Source organism: Gigantopelta aegis, chromosome 14 (assembly GCF_016097555.1).
Source record: "Gigantopelta aegis isolate Gae_Host chromosome 14, Gae_host_genome, whole genome shotgun sequence".
Taxonomy (NCBI): Eukaryota; Metazoa; Mollusca; class Gastropoda; order Neomphalida; family Peltospiridae; genus Gigantopelta; species Gigantopelta aegis.
The window spans coordinates 55,022,969-55,041,434 of NC_054712.1; the positions used below are offsets into that span (position 1 = coordinate 55,022,969).

An 18,466-nucleotide genomic window follows, 5' to 3' on the forward strand; every position below is an offset into this window, starting at 1 on the left:
CATTTATTACCTTAACCCAACTGACAAATGTTATGGAATTTGTCAGAAATTGTCAACTGAAAAATGTTAAGAAATTCCGTTTAAAAACATTCAACTTTGTTGGGTTATAGACAAATCTGTTTTCTTTGCAAACGACAGGTAAGATCATGTAAAAACTAAAGACAACACTATAATGTTGGTATCCTGGGCGTCTTTAACTTGATAAAATATCTGGCACAGTCGATACAGTATTCGGCTGTGGTATGGAAGAGCACTTACACAGACTCGCACACGCATACCTACTATTGCATACATACACACCACAGCTATTACCAGGTCCATGGGAATGATATTTGTAGTTTGGGAATGATATTTGTAGTTTGGGACGCAAGCGATATACTTTACTTTGAAGCAGAGCCGATACCTGTAGCACAAATAACAGCGGTCCGCCTTCCCAGGATATATATTAATTTTTGTAGCCCGAGTACTTGACTGTAAGAGAGCTAGACGGACATTTGGACATAAATACACGTATTTATGTCCAAATGTCCGTCTAACTCTCTTACAGTCGGAGTACTCTGGCTACATATTTTGCAACCCCCTCGGGGGGGGGGGGGGGGGGGGGGGGGGGGGGGGGGGGGGGTAATGTACATATTACCGCGGGGCCAGCGAGGGGTCCGTAGCACGTGCTACTAGGATAAACCGGCTCTGCTTTGAAGGTACTTTTACAATATCCGAAGCATAAAGTGGCAATGTTTTGGTTGACATTTTACAGCCTGTTTTAAAAGTTATTTTTGTTTTCATAGTTGGACAAAAAAAGTAACTTTTGTGGTCTTCAAGAAGAGGGACACAGACCACTTACTCTAGCCTGAGTACTCTGCCGTTCAAGAGCTAGACGGACATTTGAACGGTTACGATCGCTCTCAAAACCGTCCACACTTAATCCTACCCAGCTCCGATTCCCATGTTAGTGCTGTGCAATAGCTTAACATCACTAGAATACAACCTGGTTACATGTATACCATGACAACCGTGATTGCAGGGAGGGTGAGTGGTGTCAATGGTTCAAATCATCCTGCTCAAAACGAATTTTCTTTTTAAAAATACACGTATTTTCAAAGGGATCATGACTCGCGCCCCTTCCGCGCTGGATAAATCCCTGCACAGGCGCCTGTACAATGATGACTGCAGCACAACATTCTTCTATCTTCGAAGAATCTTTTTCTGTGTTTTTGACAGTAGGTAGTTTGGATTAAAATCGAGGATGTGTAACAATTCTGATTTCTCTCGCTGCGTTCGCAATTCTTTGGCCCTTTTGGGATTTACTGACATCGAACGGTACTCGTCACACATGTTGCGGAAAAAACCTTCATAGCCCGAGCCAGAGAGCCTGTAAAGAAAGATGAGCATTAATACACATACTTCAAATAATTACCTCTCTCTCTTTCTCGTTCCAGCCACTGGTATATCACAGGCCGTGGTATGTACTACCCTGTCTGTGGGATGGTGCATATAAAAAAATCCCTTACTGCTATTCGAAGAGTAGCCAATGAAGTGGCGACAGCGAGTTTCCTCTCAATCTGTGTGGTCCTTTACCATATGTCTGACGCCATATAACCGTAATTAAAATGTGTTGAGTGCCTCGTTAAATAAAACATTTCCTTCCTGTCTTTTTCTCCCTCTGTACATCTCTCTCTCTCTCTCTCTCTCTCTCTCTCTCTCCTCTCTCTCTCTCTCTCTCTCTCTCTCTCTCTCTCTCTCTCTCTCTCCATTTTGAAACATTATAGGCCTACTGCCATCGTGGACACTCGCCTTGTTTTTAGCTTAGGGTAAACGGACACCAGTGGGACAACATCCATGGCAGCATAAGTCTTCATCTCCTCAGTTAGCGGTCTCTTTGCCCAGAAACAAGGATCCACTTCCATCGCGGATTTGATGTTCAACTTCAAAGAGAGGTCAATGGGGACTCCGACCAATAAGCAGACGTCTGTGAACGACGCCATCTTGGCACGAGACATCGTTTGCATGTGTGCCTTGGCGTCTAATGCTCGATATGCAACCTAACACAGGAAATAATTTTTTAAATAAAAAACCCACACAAACAAAACTCTAAGATAAATGGTATCTACTGGACACAAGTATAGCATTTTCTATGTATTTAATAAGGTGTATGAAAACTGTTTCAGTTTAGTATAAAATCATAAAAGTTAAAACAGATAATAAATATAGTTCCGCACTTTTAACACTGTCGATCAAAATAATTCTTTAAAACAACAGTTGACTGGCCTACCTGGGTGTCAAATATGTTTTTAATTTCAACTCCAAACAGATTGAAAAACATTGAACATTCCAGTCTGCAGTCGTGCATAATCTGAAAAAAGGAGTATTTTCAGGTGTATATTTGTCAAAACGTTTAAAGGGTTCAGGATATGTCAAATCCCTCCTCCTCCCCCCCTCTCTCCCCCCCTCTCTCCCCCCCCCCCACACACACACATACAATCGTAATCGCTCTTTCTATCAACCATTTTCTCCCCATTTATCTCTCATCCCATCCAAAGATCTGATTACATTACTCTTACATTATTATATCTAGACCTATCAACAGCTTGATGCGTTTCAAATGACTACTCGCAGACGAAAATTCACTTGAACAGGAAATGACGTTGGCCAATGTCAGAATGTGAGATCCTACTTGACGGACAGATCACAGACGCGCGCGCGCACACACACACACCCACACACACACAGTACCACACACACACACACACACACACACACACACACACACAGAACCACACATACTTACACACACACACACACACACTCTCTCTCTCTCTCTCTCTCTCTCTCTCTCTCTCTCTCTCTCTCTCTCTCTCTCTCTCTCTCTCTCTCTCTCTCTCTCTCTCTCATGCACATTGGAAAGCCAAGCGAAGATTATAAGATCTAATTTCAATCAGATTGAGGATATCAGAATTTTCATCGAATGTATACCACTCTGGATTCATGTGGATTTGTATGGTTTCATGTGGTGATTATGATTGTGGTGAGGATTTACTTCAGGTAGCTAAAACCGATACCACGGTGAATCGCAACATGTGCATTTCGTGATTTATTTCTGTTATCTATGATAATCTTACATTAAAGCCGCACACCCTAGTTCCATCCAGCGAAAATAAATTATAATTTGGTTAATCTACAAACCTGTAACACACTTAGATCACGTTTTTATCAAATGGAGTGAAAAAGCAGGTTTTATATCGATAAATACCATGGGAATCCCCATGTCCCAATTGCTTGAAATAATTTTGAAAGTTAGTATTCTGATGTCACCGGTAGATGTCGCTCGAAGAACAACAATGCCTACGTCACGACAAATTTCACAGACTTGGGGTGCGTGTCTTTCACCTCTCCTGGACATGTTCCAACTGTTCTGTCCTGGTTGTATCCCCTCTCCAAATATCGTAAGACTTAGCAAAATTATTGGTTTTAAGGGTTTGTAACGTTTTGTATTGAGACACTTACTTGTCTGAACTTTATTGTTACTGAAAATGTTCACGAACTGTGAAGAAAAATATCACAAATGAACAACAACAAATCGGATGTTGATTGCGCGAACCGTGCACGAGAAAACAAACCGAACCAAAATGATAACGGTCACGTGATATACCAACGTCTGTGACATTGAAATGGAAATATCCCCTCTAAAAATAGATTAGACCTTGTCTGCTCAACGGTTTTTTCTCAGACGTGCGTGCGATTTATGAAATACGAAAAATGCATTTTTGTGGTATTACAAAAACCAGGATTACCAAAAAACACTTCAGGTGAATGGAAATGTATATTCTAAATAATAAATGGTAAGTAAAGTGCAATTTTATTTGTGAAAAAAATGGGTTTAATAGCGAAAAACAACGCCGTAATGGTTAACAACTAGCCGTAACTAGGGTGTGTTCCTTTAATCAGGATCCTTAATGGCGTTGGGGCGGGACGTATCCCAGTGGTACAGCGCTCGCTCGATGCGCGGTCGATGTAAGATCGATCCCCGTCAGTGGGCCCATTGGGCTATTTACCGTTCCAGCCAGTGCACCATGACTGGTATATCAAAGGCCGTTGTATGTACTACCCTGTCTGTGGGATGCTGCATATAAAAGATTCCTTGCTGCTAATCGAAAAAGAGTAGCCCATCAAGTGGCGACAGCGGGTTTCCTCTCTCAATATCTGTGTGGTCCTTAATCATATGCCTGACGCCATATAACCGTAAATAAAATGTGTTGAGTGCGTCGTTAAATAAAACATTTCTTCTATTATTTTTTATTGGCGTTAGTCTACGTTAACTATTGGTGAAGAGGATTAAGTTATTGTAACAGTAATATTATCATAGATACCAGAAATAAGCAATTAAATGTAGGCCTACAGGGTGCGACTTTCCTTTTTATCAGTCTTTGTTACCGGAAGTACATGTACTAGCAAATCCTCACCACAACCGTAATCATCCACATGAAACCACATAAATCCACATATAACCGGAGTAGCATACTTCCCACAGGGAACGCCTTTTTATACCATGGGATTTACTACAAGTTATTTATTTCTAAATTGCATACAATTGTTGGGGGTTTTTTTGGTCATTTCCAAAACACTTTTACTTTTCTTCATAACATCAAACCAAACTGAAATCATTTACAAATACCCCCCCCCCCCCCCCCCCCCCCCCCCGAAAAAAAGAGAGCAATAAAACCCCAAACATTTTTGTAGGAGGATAGAACGAACTATAGATGATTTTGAGCGTATCATTGTTAGTATCGTGTACCATAGCTTACTTTGGTGATTCCTCCATCCTCGAGAAGCTCTAGTATCCCACTTTCAGGAATAACACTGGTGTCGGTCAGAACATCGAAAAGACACACAGGGCCGGTATCGACGCATGCCTGAACAAGACTTATCTGTGGTTGTTCGCCGAAGTCAACTGTTTCACAGTCAAAAGATACTACCGCCGAGGCGCGCAGCCTTTTTACCTCGGCTTTAGCCTCGGCTTGAGTCCAGATAACTTTGTAAGTTTTTGGCACCCCAGCCATTGGTACGAGATGATGGTTCATAGAAGATTGGCTTCTGTAAATAAAACGAAGATTATTATACGAGCTTTCGTGTCGTGTTGATTTTACGAATCGAATGTCAGGATGTTTGTATTGCCCGAGCGAGAGCGAGAGTAATGCATGGATATTGACACGAGATGCGTAAAATCAGTACGACTCACACGCCAGTGTAATAATTTCTTCTTATTAATATTATTATTACTTTGTTATTTGTAAAGAATAACGAGCGCCGTCTGAAAATGTTTCATATCAACCACAACAAGAAGGAGACGACAGAATGATAATACTTCACATGCAGTCTGAACCACAGGTACCCCCAAACAGAAACCCCTAATACAAATACTATAGTTACTTATATAAATAGTACTCATTATTATATAACGTTACTATAACATATCTCACGTTATTGTTTGGGGGATACCTGTGGTCTGAGCTAGGACTGGATAAGCAATGTCATGTTATAACGTCGCTTCCCAAAATTACGTCATTACACTTGTTATCACACGTGTGCTTCGTATGGTTTTTATTAACTCAGTTGTGTTGAACCATATGGATAATAAAAGTGCAGTATTGTAGTTTCTTTCTTTCTTTCCTTTTCATATTACATATAAATTTTATTTGTGATAAATAACACACAAAACATGTATAACTCAATAATATAGTTTGTAATGTGCTGCCTCTAGGAGTAAACTGTGGCTTTCTCAAGAATTCAAGGTAAGAATAGAATGTGAATAGACAAATCTACGTCATATATCATAAAATCTGTCATGTATCGTAAAATCTACGTCATGTATAATAAAATCTACGTCATGTATCGTAAAATTTACGTCATGTATCATAAAATCTACGTCATGTATAATAAAATCTACGTCATGTATCGTAAAATCTACGTCATGTATCATAAAATCTACGTCATCAGTGTTTCTGCCAGAAAAAAGTTTTTTGCGTATGTCGCTGTGAAATTGAATGCAGCCACAGTCAACAGGGGGTGTGGGGGGCCTCCCCCAGAAAGAAGCTGGGTTACATTTAGGGCTAAGGTTAAGAAAATCATACAATAATGATAAGAATCATTAATTTTGTCAAAATGTTAACTTTAAAAAATTATAATATGTGTATGGCGCCATACCCGTTTTACCCTCTGGCAGAACCCTGGTCATGTATAATAAAATCTACGTCATGTATCATAATCCATCAAACAGCAACCGGATCTTTGCCGTCAACGAATGTGGGTGGAAACCATGTATGTGATAACTGTGACTCACTTAATCTGCCAGATGTGGGAGAGGCACCCACACTGACAATATGTCCTGTTATGAGGCGACAGGCAAACATGGAATTTTGGTGTGCAAAGCATTTTATTGCATTTATGGAGACTGTTTATAGTATAGATTTCAAATCCAATTGATGCCACGTTGTAACCTTTGGGCAATTTGAGTTATTAAGCTTCAAAGCGGCGCCATCTTGGATTTACATATAATGTGTAACTTCACGTTCAGTTAACGGATTTTGATGGAATTTTTTTTAAATAGCAACTTGTTTCACTGACTAAGGTACTGGTTCATGTTTAGTAACTGTAAAATAATTCACCATCATGGATTCTGGAAGCCATATTAAATAATATTTGTTTGATGTCAAACGGTGAGCCATTTAACAGATGTGGCATGTTTGTTTCCTTTACAGATATAATTTCCAATAGGATGCCATGAGTACCACCCTCTGATGAAGTAATGAGTACACAAGAGGCTGAACATTGTATATTTAATTGCAATCGAGAAGAAGATGTCAGTACTGTAGGTCCAGCTCGTGTAAAGTCCATAATCGCTGCAAGTCAGATACGTGGAGATGATCTACACAAACGTTTACACGAACAGTTGACAGCAGATGCACACTTAACAATACAGTGTCACAGATCATGTGTGTCTACATACACATCAATGACACATATTGAACGATTTAAAAAGAAGAAACTTAAAGAAGCAGCAGTAGGTGAACCAGCACAGAAACGTACACGTCGTTCGGAAAAGAAAACATTCTCTTTCATCACAGACTGCTTATTTTGTGGCGAGTGTTGTGCAGAACGTGACCCTAAGCATGCAGATAGATGGAGAAGATACTCAGTTGTGAGGACTGTGGATCGTCCCAACCAGAAAACATTTAAGGATGTCATCCTTTCTGTGTGTGACATCCGAAATGATGAGTGGTCCAACCAAGTGCGCATTAGAATATCTGCGGCAATCGCTGATCTTCATGCAGCAGATGCGCGGTACCACCATGACTGCAAAGCACTATTCATGCACTCAAAGTACATTGATCTTTTAACCACAGCAAATCCTGGTGGGGAAGTGGATGCAGCATTTAAAGGAGTCATCAACAGTATGTTGCTTGATGAACAGCACATATGGAATAGTGTAGAATTGCTAGATATGTATCAGGAGTATGGTGGTAGTAGTCTTTGTCGTAAAACTCTGATTAGTTTAGTTTGTGACCATTTTGGTGATGCATTAATTGTATTGTCATCACCTGGTGTTGCTAGTTTGCTCGTTTTCAGAAAAACATGTGCCATAAATATTGTAGCCGCAAATGATGACAGTAATTACCTTAAGAAAATTGCTACTGATATTGTGAAAGAAACTGCAAAACCAGATAAATCTGTGTACAATGTGAGACTTAACAAAGATAACATTAACACTGGTGTCAGTTCAACTCTACTCCAACTCCTTGAAGAATTAAAAGTTCCCGATTTGCCATCAGCCTTTGTGGCTTCTGTAATAACGAGCCACATTAGCAAGTCACCAACGCAACTTCAACTTGCAATTACAAACTTACTGCAGAGTAAGAAGTTAATCACAGAACTGCATCGTTTTGGCATTGCAACTACATACGATGAGTTCCAACAGTTTACTGCCTCTGCTGCTGCTGATGCTATTAAAACTGGGAAACAAAAATGCCTAGTGTCTGGAGGGAAGCTTGTGCAAGCTGTTGGTGACAACTTTGATGCCAATATCGCATCTCCTAATGGTATTAAACAAACACACAATATGGCTCTGATCATAACCCAGGAAAATGAATCAGCCAGTGAATACAAAGAAGCAAACAAATTCATAAACAGGTTGCGAAAAGTAGACTTGAAGGACATAAAAGTTCAAGATGTGGACACATGTCATTACCAAGGTCCTAAGAACCCACCAATGCCAAGTAGTGAAGCTAAACATGCAGTGACAGCTCTTAAAGTGCTGGCCCATCAAGTTGTTTCATTACAAAGGGCTCAGCATATTGACTTCATGTTTTTGAAATCAATAATCAGTGATGATAAGACACCCGAGTACAATGGTTTCAATGTGAAAGAAGTTCGAGAAGCTGGATGGACACTACAACCAGCAACTAAAGTGACATACTTACCCATGCTAGACATGTACCCTGCAGATCCTGATACCATTCTAACATCAATGCATGAGGTCAAACGTATCACAGAGGCAGCTGGCCAGGCATACACTATATTTACAAATGACCAACAGTTGTATAAAATCACTGTGCAAATGACATGGTTTCATGCCCATGAATTTGAGAGGTTTATTCCACGTCTCGGAGGTATGCACATGTTAATGTCATTTGTTGGTTGTGTGGGGATGTTTAATGGCAAATTCAGGATTACAAGAAGTGATGCAAGCAGCATTTGCTGGTGTTCCCCATATGCTACATGGCAAAAAGTTCCCCCAGAACATACGCACATTAAGGATGGTGGTTGAAGAAGTTCTACATACAGTACTTATGCATGAAGATGTGCAGAGTTTCGAATCGCTGATGTTGATCCTCGAGCAGAGAGCAATTCAAAGTCGTACTACTCGTCTCTGGCTTGATTCCTTGATTAAACCAGTACTGATCATGATGCTGTATGTCCGTGCAGAACGAGAAGGTGAGTGGCCACTTCACTTACTGGCTACTGATCGTATGCTTCCATACTTTGGAGCTGCTGCCCACTGGAACTACTTCCGATATGGCACGATCTATTCCATGAAGATGGCAAAGATGCCTAAAGATCTCCTTAAACATTTCATGGACAAGGAACATGTTATGCGACATAAGCCAGGCCTATGGAATGCCATTTGGAGCGACATGATGATTGAAACAACTATGATGAGATATGGCCATGGTCCAGGTGGAGTAATAGGTATTACACTTAACCAGAAAGCCTTGCAGCGCTGGGCACTCGGTCTACACATCAGAAGTCAGCTGCAGAAAGACCTGGTGGAACTGGATGAAAACTACAAGTCCAGTCATGTAACATCTCATAAAGAAGAGAGTATATCCAGAATTAAATTGGATAACGAAGACAGAAAGAAGATTCGTGATATGCTCAGTACATGTATCTCGCCACTTATTCCAGAAGAACATCCAGAGGAATTGGTGAACATTGCTACCGGGAAAGTGGCAACCAATGCAGTCAATGTGGATAGAGCTCATGAGATAGGCTGTATGCAGTTACAGACGTTCAAATCAAACTTACCTGATGGATTCTATGCACCGCTAAGTAAGAAAGTGGTAACAATGGAATCAGTAAAAAAATCTATCACAGTTGGAGAAGTTGATGTGGTTGATACAGCATTGATTTACTCACGTGTGATAGCGTTGCAACTCTCTCGTGATTCACTCACAATGGACGATGTGCTGAAATATGAATTGGCACCAATTCCGACTGCAATGTTTCTGGATTCAGGTGACATGCGTATTGCAAAGAACAAAGCTGTATTGAAGAATAAAACAAGCATTGAAGTATCTGCACGTTTGTATGCTGTACCAGAAGCAGTGATAATAGATGGCTCTGCGATATTATGGATTGTCCATTGGCCTTCAAAAGGAACTGTTTCTGACGTTGTGTCGAATGTTACAGAGTATGTGTTGCGGAAGCTCAAATGCAGTCCAGTGTATTTAGTATTTGATCGATACTATGCATATAGTATAAAGTCCACTACACGAGCTGAACGTGGCAAAGCAGCAGGAAGGGCCCATAAGCTGACCAGACAAACTCCTTTACCATCCAAGTCTGTTGTTCTGACAAACATTCAAAACAAGACACAATTAATTGACATCATATGTACAGATATCACTGAATGTGTCAAATCAAAGGACATGTCAAACATGCTTGTTGTAACTGGCAGTTTAGATGTTCCAACACAAGTGTTGCAGAACATTGACACACAGAGAACTGACTTGAAAACCACTCAGGAAGAAGCTGATATAATCATCGTGCAACAACTTATTCATGCTGTTCATGCATTGTGGGAATAAAAGTGTACGTGTCATATGCGATGACACTGATGTGTTTGTTCTGCTAGTGTATTTCTACTGGAAATTGCATTTGTCAGCCACGATAACGATGGAAGCTACCAGTGGTGAAAGAAAGCTAATAGACATTGGACAAACTGTAGAAAAACACATCGACATTGTACCACATATACTAGCTGCACATGCAATATCTGGGTGCGATACTGTTGCTCAATGTCATGGTATTGGAAAAGCAACAGTTCTCAAGAAGTTGAAATCAGGAGTTACTTTGAACAAAGTGGGACTGATCAATGCAGATATACAAGAGGTTGTACAAGAAGCTACTTTCCTCATTAGTAGCTGCTATGGGCACCCAAGTAACAATATGACACAGGCGAGAATAACAGCATGGTCATTCAAAACGGCAAAGGCACGTAAATCAGCACCACAGTTATCATCCCTTCCACCGACAACCGAGGCATTTCAGGAAAATGCTAAGCGTGCTCACTTCCAGGCAATACAATGGTACGCAGCACCTCTTCCAGATCCACCATCACTGGATCCAATACATTTTGGTTGGACACGTGATGCAAAAGCCAAAACATTGATCCCAGTTGGAATTCCAAATAATGCATCAGCTGCTCCACCAGAAATCCTGCAACTAATAAAGTGTTCTTGTCGATCAGACCAACCATGTGCTACAAATAGATGCAGCTGTTTCGCAGCAAAACTGGCATGCACCATGCTCTGTAACTGTCGAGGGAAGTTTGATGTATGCTGCAGTCAACATACTCAGGATACAATATCTTTATCTGATAATGATGAAGAATGCAATGAGGATGAAGATGAGAATGATGCTACTCTGTGAAACTGAGATCGAGAATTTGTATGTGCGAACTTGAATGTGCCTGCTTGCCAGAGGTAGTTGGTTAGGAAAACATCCTATAGTAATTGTTGAATATTATCGGATGACTGAATGACTTTGAATGACTTAGGTTGCCGATTGGAAAAAGCCAGTGCATACTCCATACATATTTTACATTGATAATTGTGTATTTGTATTGCCTACATAAAGTTTGAATGGCTCCATAGTATATACATGGTAATACATTAAATAATGAACCAGCTTCTTGTGGTTTTTTAAAATGCGTAATCAGTACCTGTAATGGAGGACTAAGTTAGATATAAAAATACATCCAATATGGATATGACCAAAATCTAGGATACATAATTACTTTACAGTCATGAAATGTTAACCAGTCTCTTATTCAGTGAAAAACAAGGTATTTAAAAAAAAAGTTTGTTAAATTCCAATAACCGAGCGTTAAGTTACAAATTCTACGTAAATCCAAGATGGCCGTCATTTTGAGGCTCAATAACTCAAATTGCCCAAACGTTACAGAGTGGCATCAACTGGATTTGCAATCAGCACTATAAACAGACTTAAAAAATGCAATAAAATGCTTTGCACACCAAAATTCCAGGTTATTTGAAATTCTTCCAGACTTGCGTTTTGTATCAAGCAATCTCTTTTTATACAAATACATTAAAACCAATTTACTCGAAATTATCTTCCCAGGCGCGTGCGAAAACAAATTTCATATCCCGATATTTAATGTAAATTCTTTCCAAAAAAATGTGGTCAGAAAGCAGCTTGGCTAGCCAGCAGAAAACACCTCAGAATAGACCTAGAAGGGGGCAATTTTTCAAAATTTTCGGGCTTCGCGCCTGCGGAGCTCGCTGTGTCGGGCTTCGCCAGACACCTCGTCCCACCCCCCTGCAAAATTTCCTGCGCACGCCTCTACTTCTTGTTAGCCATGTTTTCAAATCAAATCCGTTTTTTTTTTCTCCTTTGAGAGAGAGAGAGAGAGAGAGAGAGAGAGAGAGAGAGAGAGAGAGGAGGAAGAGAGAGAGAGAGAGAGAGAGAGAGAGAGAGAGAGAGAGAGAGAGAGAGAGAGAGAGAGAGAGACAGAGAGAGAGAGAGAGAGAGAGAGAGAGAGAGAGAGAGAGAGAGAGAGAGAGAGAGAGAGAGAGAGAGAGAGAGAGAGAGAGAGAGAGAGAGAGAGAGAGAGAGAGAGAGAGAGACGCGCACACACTAATACACACAAGACACACGCCGCCATTTCCTCATTTAGTACTTACTTTTTTATTTAGTTCTTCGAAGTCCACATTGTTCAAAGTCTAAACGGGAGCTGGTATGACACTGTTCAGTGCACTCACCCCTGTATGACGCATTGTATTATAATTATGAATTCTAGTTTCACTCCCGTTCACAATCTCCGAACATTATCTCCGAACATTATCTCCGAATATTAATAGACTGATTATGTCAGAATACATACAAGTATTCTGACATAATCAGTCTATTAATGTTCGGATATACACCTAGAATCCCATACTCTATATATGTTTTGTACTTATTGTTGGCACATCGGCCTCGTGTCGTAAGATCAACATTTCAACTTATTTTCGTGCTTATATCCAATTAAGGTTCAAGCACACCGGGCTGTCTGTCCAGAATAGTGGGTTAGTTGTTAATTGTTTGTGGTTAGTGAGAGAGTAGAAGGTGTAGTGGTCTTACCAGGCGCGGATCCAGGATTTTTAAATAGGGGGGGGGGGGGGGCGAAACGTGGCCTGAAACGCGATTTCCTCGCAGCTGAGTAACAAAATAGCTATATTAACGTATGTTTTTGGCGTTTAATATTTTATGTACTTTATTTTTGCTGGTCAACCAGACTATGTTTTTATTATACATATATGAACATGGAAATAAAGTTATTGTATTGTATTGTATTGTATTGTATTGTATTGTATTGTATTGTATTTGTATTGTATTGTCATACTGTTTTTGTTATCTTCAAAATTGGGAAATAATATAAGTTGTAGAAGCATCACGAGGGGTATATGGCTTTTTATGTACCCTCTGTGTGTTCTTTTACCCCGAGCCGAAGGCGAGGGGGTAAAAGAGCACACAGAGGGTACATAAAAAGCCATATACCCCGAGAGATGCTTCTACAACGAATTTATCTTGCCGACATGTTAAACCATATAGCCAAATAATCAAATTAATGCCAGACAATAATTGTTAACAATTTATTAACGGAGCCGTACCACGCGGACGCGAACGAAATCACTTGCCAGTGACGAAAAATAGTTCCATCGATAAACGAGTTTTTAACTTCAAATGTTTGTAATATGAAATTGTCTGAAACAGATATTAATAATTTAAAATAAAAATATTAAAAATAAAAAACAACTGTTGCTAATCGCGCATTAATACAATAACACCACGACCGTAATTAGGTGGCCGAGTTCAACATTGCAGCTTTTAAAAGTATTGAAATAGTGTATTTTATAGTAAAAATTAAATTAATGATGTATACTTGATTGATTATCAATGTTATTTATAATCTAATTATTGCTTTAGCATTAACTGGGGCGGCTGGAAACTGTTGGGAAATTACAGACGGGGTATAAGAGAATTTGGCTCCGCCCACAGGGGGATAAGGGATTTGTCCAACGGCAAACAACCAATGAGATTAAAGAATTTTACATGAAGGCGAGATAAGTGCATTTTTGTGTAATTCCACTTTAGTGTATGCTATAGTTAAAAAATAAAAATAACTTGACCCCAAAAATAGGGGGGGGGGGGGGGGCGGGCCCCTTGGGCCCCCCACTAAATCCGCGCCTGCTTACACCTATCCAATGAGTCGTTAAAATCCGCTCTGGGTGGGAGCCGGTACCGGGCTTCGAACCCTATACCTACCAGCTTTATGTCCTTAACCACGACACCACCGAGGCCGGTGTAGGATCAACAAGTACCCTATTGAATGCAGCTTACCCTCCAGGAACAAAATTATAATTAAGGTCCCTTCCGCCTGCCCCAAGTGAAAACAGAAACAAACAGAAAGAGACTTTGTTTTGTTTGACACGACTATAGCTATTAGATGTCAAACATTTGGTACTTTTCACATAGAATAGAATAGAAGTTTAACGACACCCCAGCACAAAAAATACATCGGCTATTAGGTGTCAAACTATGTTTTGACACAGAGAAAGCTCATTACATTTTCCCATTGCTAGAATCTTGTATCCTGCAACCACTGTTTCTATTGGCAGAATATGATGACGGATAAAGCATAGCCTACATTACAAAATCGCTCATTTGACCTCTAGGTCATCGTATAATGTGGTTGAAATAATAGCTTTTCTCCTTAATGTTTATAAAGTAAAGTTTGTTTTATTTAACGACGCCACTAGAGCACATTGATTTTGTATCTTATCATCGGCTATTGGACGTCAAACATATGGTCATTCTGACACTGTTTTTAGAGGAAACCCGCTGTCGCCACATAGGCTACTCTTTTACGACAGGCAGCAAGGGATCTTTTATTTGCACTTCCCAGAGGCAGGATAGCACAAACCATGGCCTTTGTTGAACCAGTTATGGATCACTGGTCGGTGCAAGTGGTTTACACCTACCCATTGAGCCTTGCGGAACACTCGCTCAGGGTTTGGAGTCGGTATCTGGATTAAAAATCCCATGCCTCGACTGGGATCCGAACCCAGTACCTACCAGCCTGTAGATCGATGGCCTAACCACGACGCCACCGATGCCGGTCCTTAATGTTTATGGTCTGCAGGATAAAAATAATAACTAGTTAATGACGTTGGATATTTGCTTTATCCTGTTCAGGCCGAATGCGAAATTCCTAATCTAATTAAAATTAGCTCCACTATTACATGTGGATCTAACAGCAGCCCGTTGGAGCTCATGTCCAGTTGACCTTTCATTCGACCAATCAAAACCTTACTTGCAAAATCATGCCAGTGATTTGAGTGCGAGTGCGAATAATTTTTACATGCTCATATACCACTAGAGTTTCGAGCATGTCCGTCCCGGGGCCTGTCTCGGGATAACCAGGGGCTTGTCCCGGGACAGAAAAAAAAATTAAGCGGACAATTTTGAAATTTACATCCAAAAATTAAATAGTGGGCCTTTAAAATTTTGATGCGCATCTCTAATTAATATAATTAAATTAAGAAAATTCTACTCATTAAATTTGGTCGCTAAATAGATCGGGTGGTCAAAAAGAAATTAGATAAGATCGGTGGCCTATTTCTTCTTAGAGTGGGGCGGTCAATCTTCCAGTGCTGTTAGGACAGGCTCGGACACGTAGAGACTAAACGCGAACAACCGTGGCGTTCTGCAGAATGGCCGTCATACGAGTCACGAAAAAACAAGTCAACATAGTCAGACGGAGAAATGACGTGAAGGCGAGGAATCTTGCTAAAAAAGAATCCAACCTGGTGGTGCTGACTGTCGAAACGAGAAGCGTTCCAGCGTTCAATCATTTCCAATGGCCGCATACATCCCAGTAGAAAACTTCACTTCGCTGATAAAAACAACAAAGTGAAGGATCCCCAAGTCGAGCCGCGAAAGCACGTGCAGTGTGCACAAGCGAAACAAACACGTCTTACCGCGAGGAGCTCTAGACTGGGAATGCAGTGATTTGATGATGATAACTAGTTTAACGTGCCCATATACCACTAGGGTTTCGAACATCGCCATCCCGAGTCTGACCTCCGATAAGATAGTATATGGCGAGACGTCTGTCCTCATCGTAAATTAGCTTAGAAGTGATTTGAAAAGAATTTGAAAACATTCGGGATTATGCCGAGGGTAAACAAAATGATTCGGGTGAATTACGAAGTATGCCGGAAACTAATTTCAATATAAAATTTTATATAAAATTCGTTTCAAGACGAAAACAAAACCGTGGTTGTATAGCCATAAAATCTGTTTATACTAGTATACAATTCAGAGTTTATTACTGCACTTTCCCCCTGTTTTTTCAATGTTGAAATAGACCAACAAGTTCGCCTATTGCATAAATAGTCTCGCCCGATATTTTTAGAATTTGTATGCTCCCGAATAACGCTATAAAAGGCGAAGTGTAATTGGTCGATATTTAAATTGTTACCATTTGAAATGCCACCTGGACATGGGGTTCCACGCAGTGCTGTTAGATCTACTGGTGAGACCAGTAGAGCTAATTTTAATCAGATTGCGAAATTCCGCTCGTCAGAGCCTTTCGGAATTTCTCATTCTTACCATCACAGAATAAAGCCGATATCCGACGTCATTAACTAGTTATTCTCTATTTATATGTACCATTCTACAGACAGAAAAGCACATGCCACGGCCTTTGATATACCGACGGGGATCGATCCTAGACTGACTGCGCATTAAGCGAACGCGTTACCACTGAGCTACGTCCCGCCTCGTCCCAAGTGATTAATACTTGAAAAGACAGATTGAAACGCAAAACAATAAGCTGTTATTACCACTGGAACATTTCCTAGTTATGGAACAATTATGTAGGCGCATTAGCAGACTCGGCTACGGCTAATGCTTATTGTATACACGTGTGACTGTGTACGTTTTGTTAGTGTGCGTGTTTGTACATGTGGGTGGAGGGTTGGTTGGTATAAGCGCATGTTTTCGTTTTATGTAAAACAAAATAAACGTTTTATAGAATGTTGAGCCATTGTGAGGTGCGTGTGCAGGTGAAAGGTTGCTCAAGCAAAATATCTCCCCCCCCCCTCCCCCCAAATATATTTCCCGGGGGAAGCATGACTCGACCCCCCCCCCCCCCCCCATAAACTACGCTCACCAGTCTAGTCCCCTCCCTGCTAAAATTCACGCATCCACACCTGATTATTGATGTTTTGCAAGCTAAATGCGGTTACCTCGTGATCTACAATAATTAACCATGTGAAATAAACGGAAAACTTAAGTGTTACAAAACTACAAAAATAATAACACATTGACAATATACATTTAATATAATTTAATCAAAACTTTACATATTGCACATGAATCAATAAATAAAAATGTGGAGAAACACATGTAATATTAGTCACATTTTCTTGGAAGTCAACAATTTTTGTATTTACGTTTGTCAATTTAGATTCGTGCTAATATCCACTTGCGGTTCAAGCACGTAGTCCTGGGCACGGGTACGCGCTTCGTATATCTTGTCTGATGATACATTGATAGGGTTTAATTAAGCCTTATGCCCGATACACACCTACCAATTAACGCAGACTATACAGTCGAGAGAGTCGAAGTTAAACGGTAGGTGTGCGCCAAGCATTGAGTTAAATTAACATTAATTCAGTCTGTGGGTCATATGGAACCAGTAACGGTATGCGAACCCAGTTTCCTCCGGTCATAATCAGGATTTTTTAATAGAGTGGCCCCAAAACACTTTATTGTTTTTAAAAATAGAATTTAAAGCTGCTTAACTAATGGACCAATCTAATTAAAATGTGGATCTAACAGCAGCCCGTTGGAGCTCATGTCCAGTTGACCTTTCATTCGACCAATCAAAACCTTACTTGCAAAATCATGTCAGTGATTTGAAAAGAATTTGAAAACATTCACCGGCCTCAGTAGCGCAGTGGTTAAGCCATTGGACTACAGACTGGTAGGTACAGGGTTCGCAGCCCGGTACCGGCTCCAACCCAGAGCGAGTTATTAAAGGCTCAATGGGTAGGTGTAAGGCCACTACACCCTCTTCTCTCTCACTAACCAACTAACAACTAACCCACTGTCCTGGACAGACAGCCCAGCTAGCTGAGGTGTTTGCCCAGGACAGCATGCTTGAACCTTAATTGGATATAAGCAAGAAAATAAGTTGAAATGAATGAATGAATGAAAACATTCGGGATTATGCCGAGGGTATACGAAATGATTCGGGTGAATTACGAAGTATGCCGGAAACTAATTTCAATATAAAATTTTATATAAAATTCGTTTCAAGACGAAAACAAAACCGTGATTGCATAGCCATAAAATCTGTTTATACTAGTATACAATCTAGAGTTTATTACTGTACTTTTCCACGGTTTTTTCAATGTTGAAATAGACCAACAAGTTCGCCTATTGCATAAATAGTCTCGCCCGATATTTTTTGAATTTGTATGCTCCCGAATAACGCTATGAAAGGCGAAGTGTAATTGGTCGATATTTAAATTGTTATTACCCTCCTGTCCCGGAATTGGTCAGAGGCTAAGTCCGGGGTGGGCGTGCCTGAACCTTAGTTGGATATGTGCACGTAAAAACA

The 18,466-nt window shown here is 40.3% G+C and overlaps 1 protein-coding gene across 1 annotated transcript; it reads right to left on the reverse strand.

The window, feature by feature from the left end:
- Positions 1-608: 608 nt before the first annotated feature.
- LOC121388768 (egalitarian protein homolog) lies at positions 609-12,623 on the reverse strand. The gene is made up of 5 exons (XM_041520261.1): positions 12,477-12,623; positions 4,800-5,088; positions 2,270-2,350; positions 1,792-2,039; positions 609-1,369 (listed from the first exon to the last, which is right to left on the reverse strand). Exons 2-5 carry the CDS (start codon positions 5,073-5,075, stop codon positions 1,183-1,185), a joined length of 792 nt encoding a protein of 263 aa, XP_041376195.1. The 5' UTR covers positions 5,076-5,088; positions 12,477-12,623; the 3' UTR covers positions 609-1,182.
- Positions 12,624-18,466: the final 5,843 nt, after the last annotated feature.